The sequence below is a fragment of the Emys orbicularis genome, chromosome 10, assembly GCF_028017835.1.
Source record: "Emys orbicularis isolate rEmyOrb1 chromosome 10, rEmyOrb1.hap1, whole genome shotgun sequence".
Lineage (NCBI taxonomy): Eukaryota > Metazoa > Chordata > Testudines > Emydidae > Emys > Emys orbicularis.
Genome location: NC_088692.1, coordinates 84,820,827 through 84,833,624, shown reverse-complemented (window position 1 = coordinate 84,833,624; position 12,798 = coordinate 84,820,827). Strand labels below are relative to the sequence as shown.

Here is a 12,798-nt window from a genome sequence, read left to right as displayed (position 1 = left end):
GTTGTACCACACCTGTTGCGTTGATGGCACTGATGCCCCAGGAGGAGGCTAATTGGATTGATGAGGTTTCTGGCTGCTCTAGCTCTGGAGTTGCTGAGGCCAGTTGTACTGGGTGTCTGTGCAGAGTGCCATTCTGGCCCAACTCAGGACTATGTGGCCACCATGGGATTATCCCAGGTGATATTTGGTTCCCCTGTCTGGCTCTGGTGACAACTTTTGACACTGTCTTTCATGACCTTCTCATAAACAAACTAGGGAAATGCAACCTAGATGGAGCTACTACAAGGTGGGTGCATAACTGGTTGGAAAACCGTTCCCCGAGAGTAGTTATCAGTGGTTCACAGTCAAGCTGGAAGGGCATAATGAGTGGGGTCCCGCAGGGATCAGGTCTGGGTCTGTTCAATATCTTAATTAACGATTTAGATAATGGCATACAGGGTACACTTGTAAGGATGATACTAAGCTGGGAGGGGTTGCAAGTGCTTAGGAGGATAGGATTAAAATTCAAAATGCTCTGGACAAACTGGATAAATGGTCTGAAGTAAATAGGATGAAATGCAAAGTACTCCACTTAGGAAGGAACAATCAGCTGCACACATACAAAATGGGAAATGACTGCCTAGGAAGGAGTACTGCAGAAAGGGATCTGGGGGTTATAGTGGACCACAAGCTAAAAATGAATCAACAGTGTAACACTGTTACCAAAAAAGCTAACATCATTCTGGGATGTATTAGCAGGAGTGTTGTAAGCATGACACGAAAGTAATTCTTCCGCTCTACTCTGCTCTGATTAGGCCTCAGCTGCAGTATTGTGTCCAATTCTGGCACCACATTTCAGGAAGGATGTGGACAAATTGGAGAGAGTCCAGAGAAGATCAATAAAAATTATTAAAGGTCTAGAAAACATGACCTATGAGGAAAGATTGAAAAAATTGGGTTTGTTTAGTCTGGAAAAGAGAAGACATTACAGGGGACATAACAGTTTTCAAGTATGTAAAAGGTTGTTACAAGGAGGAGGAAGAATTTTTTTTTTTTTTTTTTTTTTTAACCTCTGAGGACAGGACAAGAAACAATGGGCTTAAATTGCAGCAAGGGCAGTTTAGGTTGGACATTAGGAAAAACTTCCTGTCAGGGTGGTTAAGCACTGGAATAAATTGCCTAGGGCAGTGTTTCCCGAACTTGGGACACCGCTTGTTTAGGGAAAGCCCCTGGCGGGCCGGGCCGGTTTGTTTACCTGCCACGTCCGCAGGTCCGGCCGATCGCAGCTCCCACTGGCCGCGGTTCGCTGCTCCAGGCCAATGGGGGCTGCGGGAAGCGGCGCAGGCCGAGGGACGTACTGGCTGCCCTTCCCTTTTAACACCTGCCAAATATGCACCATTTAACTCCTAGGGTACAGGTTTAGTAGTACTAAAAATATTTGATGTTTGCATAGGACAGCTGAGAGGGATGGAAACTAAGCTGATTCTTAAAGACATTGTTGATTAAGCAGTGAAATTCCCCATAAATTAGGTGGAGGGGGTGGGAAAATGCCCCACAAAATTCTGAAAGCTGTGGAGCAAAGTAGATTGTGAGTGTCACAGTTTCAGGGTAACTGCACCTCCGTCTCCTCCCCGTGGGCCACTCCAGGAATGCCCCATCAGGTCTCCAGCTGTCACCTGTCTCTGAGCTGGGACCTTTTGCCTCACTTCCTTCTGAATGGGGACTTGAAGTCTGCTCAGATCCCTGTCTTACACTGATTATCCCCCAGCAAGTCAGTCTGCTGAAAGACCAGCACCTGGCTGTGCTCTTTTAATGGGTGCCCACAAGCTCTTTCTCAGCAAAGTACATTTATTTTAAAGACAATAATAGTTCCTATATGCCTGCTAAAAGCTCACCAGAGGTAACCTATCAGTCTTATGGGGCCCTACTAAGCCTAAGACTTTTCAACCTTTCTGCAAGATCTACGGACTCTCTGGGACAATCCTGCTGTTTGCTGGATGAAAATGAACGCCCTGTGTCAGCTCAAGCTCAGCTTTTGATACCAAAAGTTCGTTCTTTGGCGTAGTTTCTGGAAAACCCAGTTTGACTAACTTCCCCAGGGGCTGTGCTACTCCTGAGTTGTTTACAAGCCTCAGGGTACTACGCCCCTTCCCTAACTAATGCCCCTGTTTGTAGTAAAAAGAACAGGAGTCCTCGCACATTTATTTGAGCAAAAGCTTTCAGTAACCTGGGGCTTGTAAGCAACGCCTATCCTCAGAGGTTACGTTGTCTCTTTTCCAAGCTGAAAAGTCCCAATCTGGAATGGCTTCCATATGAGGAGAGATTAATCATACCCATAATCATTTTTGTTGCCCTTTTCCAAGGCCAATATATCCTTCTTTTTTTTCTTTTGAGATGGGGTGAAAACATCTGCACTCAGTATTCAAGATGTGGGTGTACCATGGATTTATATAGAAGCAACATGATATTTTCTCTTATTATCTATCCCTTTCTTAAGGATTCCCAACAGCCTGTTGGCTTTTTTGCACATTGGGTGGATGTTTTCAGAGAACTCTCCACCATGACTCCCTTTCTTGAGGGGTAGCAGCTAATTTAGACCCCGTCATTTTATATGTAGAGTTGGGGGTCTGTTTGTTTGATTTTGATCATTATTATTTTTTAATAATTTTCTCTGGTGTCTGGACCTTGACCAGGCCATTTGGCCCTTGACAAAAGATCCGGGGCTACCCCTGCTTTGGGGGTGTCCCTGTCCCCAGGCCAAGGCTGAGTGGGCCCGGACCCTCACTCGGCGGGAGGCCCGGGCAGGGCCAGGGCAGCCGGGCAGGGGCGGCGCCGCCTGAGGAGGAGGAGAAGGGGGGCGCGCTGCACACCGGCAGCGCCTCCTCCCTCCCTGCCGGGGGCAGTGTCCCGGCTCGGCCGCGCGGGGCGGCTCTCGGCGGGCCGGGCTGGGCTGCGGCTCCGGAGCGAAGGGACTCGAGGAAACGGAAGCGCCGGCTGCGATCGCCGCCCCCAGTCCGGGCCATCCGCGGCGGCCGGGCCCGCGGGCAGAGCCACCCCGCCGGGAGCCGCCTCCGCCGCGCTGTGAGTAACGGGCCGGGGGAGCCGCTTCCCGGGCCCCGAGCGCCGGGCCTGCCGCGCCTGTCACCGTGGCGGTAGCCCCCCCCTGCGGGGCTGCAACTGCCCCCCCCCAGACCCCTCGCGGGGCGTTATCTGCCCCTCCCCCCCGCATCCCCTCTCCCCGCGGGGCGGTATCTGCCCCCCCCGCATCCCTCCCGCGGGGCGGCAACTGCCCCTCCCCCCCGGGGCTGCAAGTGCCCCCCCTTGCAGGGCCGCCCCCCCCGCACCCCGAGTAGAGCTTCAACTGGCCTCCATATCCCCCCTCGGGGCTGCACATAGAGTCAGCGCCCCGACCCCCCCGCAGGGCCACATGCAGAGTCAAGCGCTGCCCCCCATAGGGCTGCAACCCGCCCCCCACGTCCCCCTCTGCAGGGCTACACACACAGCCAGCGCCCCCCCCCCCGTCCCCTCTGCAGGGCTACACACACACACAGCGCCAGCACTCCCCCCCACGATCCCCTCTGCAGGGCTACACACACACATACACACACACAGCCAGCGCTCCCCCCCCCCAAGGCCCCCTCTGCAGGGCTACACGCACACAGCCAGAGCTCCCCCCCAAGGCCCCCTCTGCAGGGCTACACACAGCCAGCGCTCCCCCCCACGATCCCCTCTGCAGGGCTATACACACACACAGCCAGCGCTCCCCCCCCAAGGCCCCCTCTACAGGGCTACACGCACACACACACACAGCCAGAGCTCCCCCCCAAGGCCCCCTCTGCAGGGCTACACACAGCCAGCGCTCCCCCCCACGGTCCCCTCTGCAGGGCTACACGCACACAGCCAGCGCTCCCCCCCACAGTCCCCTCTGCAGGGCTACACACACACACAGCCAGCGCTCCCCCTTTCCCCTCTTCCACAACACATGCTTCTCTTTACCTTGAGAATGCTCCCACTCCCACAGCCCCCCAATCCCATCCCACTTCAGGGCTACACACAATCCTTGTGTTCCCCACATACACAACCTTGCAAATGTACACACACACACCGAGCTCCTGTGTTCCTTCCCCAGTGGGGCTACACACCCCTGGCTGGGCTTCCTCACCTCTGGACTCCCCCTGGGCTTCCTCCCCCTGCTACCCGTGTACATGCATCCCTGCTGTGCCTTCCCACCTGCCAGATCCCACAACCCCCACACTTTGTCCCCCCGACCCTGCAGGGCTCCATACACACCCCCCCCCCCCGTGCCCACCTGCTCCCTGCTGCTGGTCCCACACTAGCCCCCATGCTCTCCCGCCCCCTCTGCCTACGTAAAGTCTTTTGTAATAACTTCTCCTCCCCCCTTTCCGTCTAAAGGGCTCTTTCCGTAAGGGCCTTATCTGCTGGACTCTCATACCCTGCAGGAATGGTCTCCCTGCCCCCACGCACCTGTGCCCCACACAGGGGGGATATTTCCCTTCCCACATGCATGCACCCACTTCTGCCCTCCCCCGACATACCACTCACATGCAGGTCCCTTCCCCCAGATGGGTCATGCCAATAGGGGCGTTCTGACAGGGTATGTTTGAACAGGGAGCTGCTGTGCAGACAGTACTGCCAGGTGGGGAAGGCTGTTGGGAAGACCGAGCTCAAAGCATGAGAGTAAAATGCAACGGGGCTTGGACAGAGCCTCCTTCTATCTAGGTCAATACCCTCCAGAGAGACCTGTCAGGCCTGAGTGGTTTCTTTCCTCACCCCCACTCACACTCCAGTTAACACTGGGGATATTTAAAGTATGGTTGGAGAGGGAAAAAATCTCAGGCCTTCCATTTAGGTATCTCATTCTTCACAACCCCCAAAGCAGTTATCATAGCCTTTCTCTATGCTCCCCTTAATATAAGGAGAGATTGGGGGCGGGGAGGGTATTAATTAAGAATCAGCAAAGTAATATTAATAACAAGTTCTTATACAGCCCTTCTCATCCATGTGTCTCAAAGTGCTGTACAAAGGAGGTCAGTATGATTAGATTTTACAGGTGGGGAAACTGAGGCACAAGGAGGGAAAAGTGACTTGCCAAAGTCCACCTAACAGGTCAGCATCAAAGTCAGGAATAGAGCCCATATCTTCTGCCTCCCAGCCCAGTGCTCTGTCTTCTAAGCCACGCTGCCTCCCTTTCCAAAAGAGGAAGTGATCCCTTTGCCAGGCAGCTTTCAGGGCCAGCCACGCTGCAGGTCCCTGACTCTTACAGACTGAAAGCTGTTTGTTTTCGGCTGGTCATACTCCAGCTTCCTGTCCTATTGCAACATCCTGTCTTGACTTCTAATGCATTTGAATAATGTAGAAGTTGTAGCTGTAACAAGAAAATAAGTCTTCCTAATTGGCTGTGTGGGCAGATGTATGGGTGTTCAGCAAGCTCTAAAACCTGACCTGCCTGACTCTTGCATAGCTAAGCCACTCCAAAGGATGTTATTCATAAGATACTGTTCTGTGGTGGTTAACGAGGAGACACAAATGTGGGCATCTAATCCCTCACTACCTCTCCATCCTCTGTGTAGGATGCAGTTATGCCATTAAGTGGGTTTAAGCAAGTGTTATTTTGATGTCCTAAATATATTTGGGAGAGGGGTGAAGAGGATTGGGGGGGCGGTTGCGAGTGTCAGCTGAGTGAAAGGGGCTGATGACATTTGTAATTCAAATTCAGCTATGCGTGGGCAGACCCCTGCACCTATGTAAAATCCCATTGACTTCAACTTTTTATGTGGGTAGACATTTTTCATGCTTATCTGCCTGTTAAAAGCTGCTGCAGCTTTTTATGGGTATGTTGAAAACACTCCAGAATTTTGGAAACCTACCCAGGTAAGGGGGTGGAAATAACCAGAAATAATTTTGTTGGACTCTACAAAATATACAAGAGGCTTCTGATGCAAGTGTGAGGCCTGACCTCTTAAGTTCTGTTAGGTTATGAGCAAAACATTGCTTTAACCCAGGAAAGATTTTGGACACTCATCCAAATGTGCTCTGATTGTGATGGATGAGGCATTTCATTTCTGCTATCTGTTTTGTGCTTTGTAAATGGCCTAGACAAAGGAAAAACAGGGCAGAGATTTATTTGGAGAGGCCTAGTGGCTGGAACCCCCAAGGCAAGCGGAAAAGAGGCCGTCCAAGAAACACCTGGCGACGCGACCTTCAGGCTGATAGCATAAAAATGGGCTATACCTGGAACCAGCTAGAGCAAATGGCCCAGGATAAAGGACTCTGGAGATCTGTGGTTGGCGGCCCATACCCCGATTGGGGTGACGGGCATGAGTGAGTGAGAGAGAGAGAGTGGCTGGAAACTGAGACTCAGGACACTTGGGTTTTAGTCCCAGCAAGTCATTTCCTCTCCCTATGCCTCAGCTTCCCCATCAGTAAAATGGGGATAATGATGCTAACCTCCTTTGTAAAGCATTTTGAAATCTACGGATGATAAGCTCTAGATAATATGATTATTTTGCAATGATGGGGGCAAACTGGAACTTTTTCCAAACATGTCCTCCCCAGGCCCCTGAATTTTAGCAGTTTGTATTATAATGGGCTGGGGTCCAGGTCACACCCAGCTACTTTGGCTGGTCTCCAGTTGTTATTCAGCTCGCCCGCTGTACGTTGTTGCTGTGTATATCAGGCACACTAATGTGTGTGTGTCTGTATTATAGTTGCCTGGGAGCTTGGACTTGTGTGGCTATGTGGTATAACTGGGACTTGTAGCAACATGGCACTCGTTTTATAAAAGAAAGTATTTTATTTTTGTTTTAGTGCCTGTGTAAAGTGCTGGACTGACACTCCTGGATGCTGGAGCCCTCTCTGTCCCTAGATCAGGTACGTAACACTTCATAGCAATGCCATCTTCCCTATGGTTCCCCCACACACCTTCCTCTGCACTGAAGGGACCTCCTCTAGGAGCGAACAAGCAATTCAGTTTCCATGCTGATGGCTCTCCATCCTGGCAAACTGAACATTAGCTCAATTTGTTAATTTCAGAAATGGGTCTCTAGGAAAACACTAAACAAGAGTTAGGCTTCGTGCTGGATGTTCACATTGCTCAACTGGAACTTAATGACACAATGGCATGGCACTGTCTTGTGTCTAGGGAATGTTGAACCTGAGTGTCAACAGTTATGGTAATATTTGCATCATTGTTATTTAGCAGTAGCAGCATTGCAGTGCACAAAGGCCCCAGTTAGCATCAGGTTGAGCTACACAAAAGTAGACTTGATTTCTGCCCTGAAGAGCTTACAATCTAACTTGAAAGAAGACTTATCAAGTGACTGCAAAGAGAAGGAGAATGTAATAAGGTCATGTGGTTGCATTGGTCAACTGTGCACCGTTGGATGGCTCCATATAGAGTATCTGGAACCTTCCCCTCCTGACTGCTGCACAACCTTATCCATCGTTGGTTGTAATATAGGCTTATACTATAAAGGTTGGTAACATATGCAGGATAATGACAGAGAAAAGTAATCATGCAAGATTGAACAAAGAACCACCAAGGAATCGTCGTTGTACCTCCTCCGTAAAATGAGAAAAAGCAGCTATTTAACAAAAGTAGGAAACTTTTTATAAAATATACATTGATCTGCAAAGTTCTTAATCCCATTCCCACATCTCATACTTAAAGGTTTGGGCCTGAATGACGACAAGGTATTTTCCAAAATAAAAATCTTTGTTTTAAAACTTGTATTGAAATAGCAGTTTGCTTGTATTGTTTTCACTGGGCTATTTCTTTTTTGGAGTATATTTGCTAGCACACTAAAAGGCAGCTGTCTGAAGTGTCCCCTGTGTCCCGTTCTTCCAGAAACATGCAACATGGCAGCAGCCATGGAAACTGAACAGCTGGGTCTTGAAATCTTTGGAACGGCTGAGAGCGAGGAGCATGCTGAGGCCGAGGAGCAGCCAAAACCGGAACCCTTCTATGTAGAGAGATATTCCTGGAGTCAGCTTAAAAAACTGCTCACAGACACTAGGAAATACCATGGCTACATGGTGGCCAAGGCTCCTCATGATTTCATGTTTGTGAAGAAAAATGACCCCGAAGGACCCCATTCAGATAGGATCTACTATCTGGGTAAGTTGCTAGTGCAACCCATGTCTTGATTCAAACCCAGACAACCTCAGTGGTGGTTTTAGTGTTCTTCCTGTGAATAAAATGTATTGGACAGCAAAACCAGAAGGCCTCGTTATGGGCTTGATGCTAGAATTGCTGGTCAGACTAACCGATCGTCCTGGTCCTTTCAGGCCTTAACATTTGTGGGGGGGGGGGAAATCTCCCAAAGGAAAGCGGGGAGGGTGGTGGAAACGTCATCACTTGGGACTCTTAGAACTGGACAAAGACTTAGAAAGTGTTCTTTAGGGAACAACCCTGCACTAGCTGGGGAGATGGAGTATCTGCCCATGGAGGTCTTTCTGGGCTGATGTCTCTCATTGTTATGGACTTGATTCTATTGAAAATAAGTTTGATTTCCCCCACCCCCCAAAACACTGGTAGAACTTGATCTGTTTTACCTATTTGCTTGCACCCTGGTGGAGGGGGGAAAGAGCATATCTGCATGTTGGCTTCCTAAAAAGAGAAATTGTAAGCGTAATTTTCAGACACCTCAATGCCACTGTTACAGATGGAGCATATTTTCCAGGGGCACTGGGAGGATATGCAGTAATGGGGGCATATATATTTACACAAATGAAATGCTTTGTTTTTCCTGGGGTTATCTTTGGCTTCTCTAGTGAATGGATGTATTCAAATGGTTATTCTTGGCCTCTTCTTCTCACTCATTTTTACTAATTGTGGTTCGCTTAACCTGGGTAAATCTGGGGTTCTAAGTCAATGCTGTGCCAATTTTAGTACTTCCATGTGATTTTTGTAGTGTGAAAGGTACTGCAGGTGATGGGGGCAGGCTTAGCATAGGGGGCGGGGCTTTGTGGTATCTGAATGTTTCTGTCCAAAAGCCACAGTAGTAAACATGAAAAATCCAGTCTGTGGGGAGAGGTGAAGCCCTGTACAGAGAACAGGGAGCCAGAGCTGAGTTCTAACTTCAGTGCTTGCTTCTTGGGAAAGTCTACACGGGGATAAGAACTGGTGGCTGGCCTGGATCAGCTGACTCAAGCTCATGGAGCTCAGGCTCCAGGGCTGAAAAACTGCTGTGTAAACACTTGGGCTCCAACCCAATGCCAAAAGTCCAAACAGCAATTATTAGCCCCATGAGCCCACATCAGCTGATTTGAGCCAGCCACGGCTCTGCTGTGTGTTTCTTATTCCTGTGTAAATGTACCTATAGAGTCTGATTAGCAATTCAGAATGCATGTGTGGAACCTCATTGAAATCCATGGAGTGCCACATGGGGGCACAGTCTGCCCACACGCTGATCCAAGACCTGAAACTGATGATCTGTCCCCCTCAGTTTCCCCACTCATAAAATGGGGGTTAGTAACATTTTAACTGGCCTTCACAGCACCCCTGTGAGGCAGTTTAATGGACACGGTCAACTTGAAACTTCATCCATTTATAGCAATACTTTTAAAGGAATTGTTAGAGATTGAGCAGGAGGACCCAGAGGCAGATTTAGTAAACGGGCTTCTTTATTGTGGTACTTGTTCCCCTCGACCCAATTGTCGAGTAAGCACTGAGTTCATCACATCACACTCTTTTATCTAAGTTAATTGGTAAATACCCACATTTACTACAATGCCCCCCAAACCCTTATTTAATAATATCAACGCCCATATAATGAATATTAATAGCTATATACTGAATATGATTAGACCTGCCCCTGTTTACAGCATTAAGCATATTATACAGACATTTTTACCTTGAAGATGCATTTCTTTGCAGTAATTGTAGCCACAAGTTCCCTTAATCAGCAGTTGGCAGGGAAGGGAGGAAGGGGCCATGACCCTGAGCTCATCTATGTAGCTGGGAAAGGAAGGGAGGGGGAGATAACATTTCTTTACTCAAAGGGTATTCTTTAGACACCCACATTCCTTATGCAGGTGCAATGCTTATCAGTCCTTAACAAGCAGAAGGGAAGGGAGAGGGATGGCAACTTTATCTATCAAGCAAAGAAATAGTGCCTGCCGGTGCCTACTCCCTATTACCATGATAGCTGTTTTCCAGGTCGTTCCTTAACCCTTACATATCCCAACTGTAATGTCAGGAACTACACCTACCCTGCTGCTCCTTGTAGTTTTACTATCACATTCTTTTATATATTTAAAAGGTATATACCTTCCTCTGTTGTTGCTTTGTGAAAAACCCACGCAAATAACGGGAAAGCATCCCTCTGAAACAGAGGAAGGCGAAACTGACTAGTTACAAAGTAAACAATGAAAAATAAAGAGAGAAATTGTTCTTTCATGTTGGAGAAATCTCATGGGCTCCTTTTAATAAAAGGAGGTAAAAAATGTTCTGGCAGAAGAGTGACTGTTACGTTGAAAGTGATTCGTAAATAGGTCCAATCCTTCTGCTAATCAAGTCAGTGGCAAAACTCCCATTAACTTCAGTAGGAGCAGGAATTGGCCCCAAAGGTTATAAAACATAGAACCATAGAATATTAGGGTTGGAAGAGACCTTAGGAGGTCAGCTAGTCCAATCCCCATGCTGCAGATTAAAAATGTGCTGATTTGTTTTGTCTAACAAGTGTACTTTTTGGGGTGAGGGAGAAACCCCATCAAAAGGTAGCTGGAAACCCTCTCATTTGAGGTATGTCTACATTGCAATCAGGAGCTGGGATTGCACCACACATAGGCATAGCCGAGCTAACTTGCTAAAAGTAGCAGTGTAGCCACAGGCTAACCACCTGAGTACAGTCCTGCTTCAGACCCTAGGTATGTACTCAGGCAGGTAGCCCATGCCACCACCTGTGCAGCCGCTGCTAGACTCCAGTTTTTAATGAGCAAGCTTGAGCAAAGCTAGCCTGGGTAGCCCTACGCTTGCTGTCCCAACTGCAGTGTACACATACCATTTGAGGCAAGGGGCATGACTCTGTAATCCAGCAAAGAGCTTTTAATAATTACGAAGCCCTGCGGCTGGAGCTTGATTTTGAAATGTCCATCAGTAACCGGTCCTGAGAATGTCAGTGTCCTAGTGGCAGCATGCCTTTGTGCCTGGTATGGTGCCTTGTTCCAAAACTTCACCTACAGTCCCCTTCTGCTTGCAGCACCTCCCCCCACCATCCCTTGCTGTGAGCGAGGCTGCAGTGTTTCAGTGGTTTCCCCCTTAGGAAGGCAATTGCTTATGCTGCTGTTGTGTCTTTTGGCTTATCTTTATCAACTCCTGGGAGAGCATTTGTCATACTTTAATAATGGGGAATGAATCCTTTTTTCCTTTATAGCCATGTCTGGCGAGAACAGGGAGAACACGCTGTTCTATTCGGAAATTCCCAAAACCATAAACAAAGCTGAAGTCCTAATGCTTTCCTGGAAACCCCTTTTGGATCTCTTTCAGGTACGTGAACATGATGACACCTTCTTTCCCTCATGGCAGGCATTCATGCTGCTCAGGCAAGCTGGAGTTATTGCAGTTGTGAGCCACCGACAGGCTGTGCAGTGAATGTCTTAAGGTCTTAAATGTTTTTACTTTCCCTCATGCTTAGCTAAGCTCTTTATTGTTAAATTTTAAAAAGATCTTGTCTTGTCAACTTGTCTTGTCAACTTTAGGAATTTTGTAGCCTTTTGTAAATCATAAAAATATAATCCTATTCTGGATGGTTTCTGCTCCCTCTGCAGGGGTTGCAGTTGCTGCATGTAGCTTCCAGCAGATCTGCTGCAGTAATTTTTCTGAAAGAAGAGCAAGGGACTTATTGTAGAAGCCTCACTTCTAGTGAGTCCAGGACTTCTGACTGTACAGTCGGTTTAAAGGTGTCACAGCTTTTGCCTTCCCCAAAATCCTCCTCTACCTGTCTACTGTATGGCTGCTGTGTCAGCTGCAAGACTACAGTAGCCTACCGTGAATACCATGCAGGGGAGGGGGTTATTGATCAATTGATCTATATACTTGATCCCCCAGCTGCTTCTGGTCCTCATGTTGGAGTTCCGAGCTATACTCAGTAGTGCACAGGTGGTATGTGCCCCTTATGTGGTCTCCCTGTGTCTTGTCCTTCCCCTTAGCAAACCTGCAACAGACTGCTGGTGTAGAAGGGTGGCAGGACTTGCCCCTGTGGCATTAGCTATGATGTGAGCACCCTGGATGTTACTGGTCTGTCCCCTCATGAGGCTGTAGGTCCCACTAAAAATTCTCCTGGTGCTCTCATCCCTCCCAACTAATCACTGTGGATCTTGGCACGAGTTAGTTAAACTCTGTTATTACTTTTCCTCTCTAGTCACCGCAGACATTTTTAATTCTTTTACAGCAAGTTCTGTTTGCCTCGTAACCATCAAGCTGCCAGCCGGACATGCCTGGTGTGTGGACCTTGTCTGTATAGCAGTAAAGCACCCACTAATGATTTGCTGCAAACAGAAACCTACTCTCACTAGGCTTTTGGGTCTGGAAGCGAAAATGGACAAACCGTGCATCTTTCCGAGCGCCATTCCTGCCCAGGTTGCGTCTTTCTCCTTAGGCAGAATCTCCCTTGTAAACCTAGAGCTCCCTCGGCATTTCCAAACGCTTGCTCATTCTAGCACCTGGTCCGTGCACACAGTTGCCTAATTTTAACCAAAGGGGGGTGAGTTTTAAACTGATTTAGTTAAATTGGCGCAATCTTGTCTGGATACTCTTTAAAATCATTGAAATTTGGCTTATATTGGTTTAGCTTGCAG

The 12,798-nt window shown here is 48.4% G+C and overlaps 1 protein-coding gene across 4 annotated transcripts in view; it reads left to right on the top strand.

Moving 5' to 3' along the window:
- Positions 1 to 4,542: 4,542 nt before the first annotated feature.
- Positions 4,543 to 12,798, top strand: part of DPP8 (dipeptidyl peptidase 8) — a 38,575-nt gene continuing 30,319 nt past the window's right edge. For 3 of the 4 annotated variants that reach the window (XM_065411572.1, XM_065411570.1, XM_065411571.1), the window contains exons 1-2: positions 7,858 to 8,116; positions 11,376 to 11,488. In XM_065411572.1, the coding sequence (XP_065267644.1) occupies positions 7,858 to 8,116; positions 11,376 to 11,488 (372 nt within the window). Of the gene's footprint in view, positions 4,563 to 7,850; positions 8,117 to 11,375; positions 11,489 to 12,798 lie in introns of those variants that run through there. The other variant, XM_065411569.1, reaches the window with a different exon arrangement.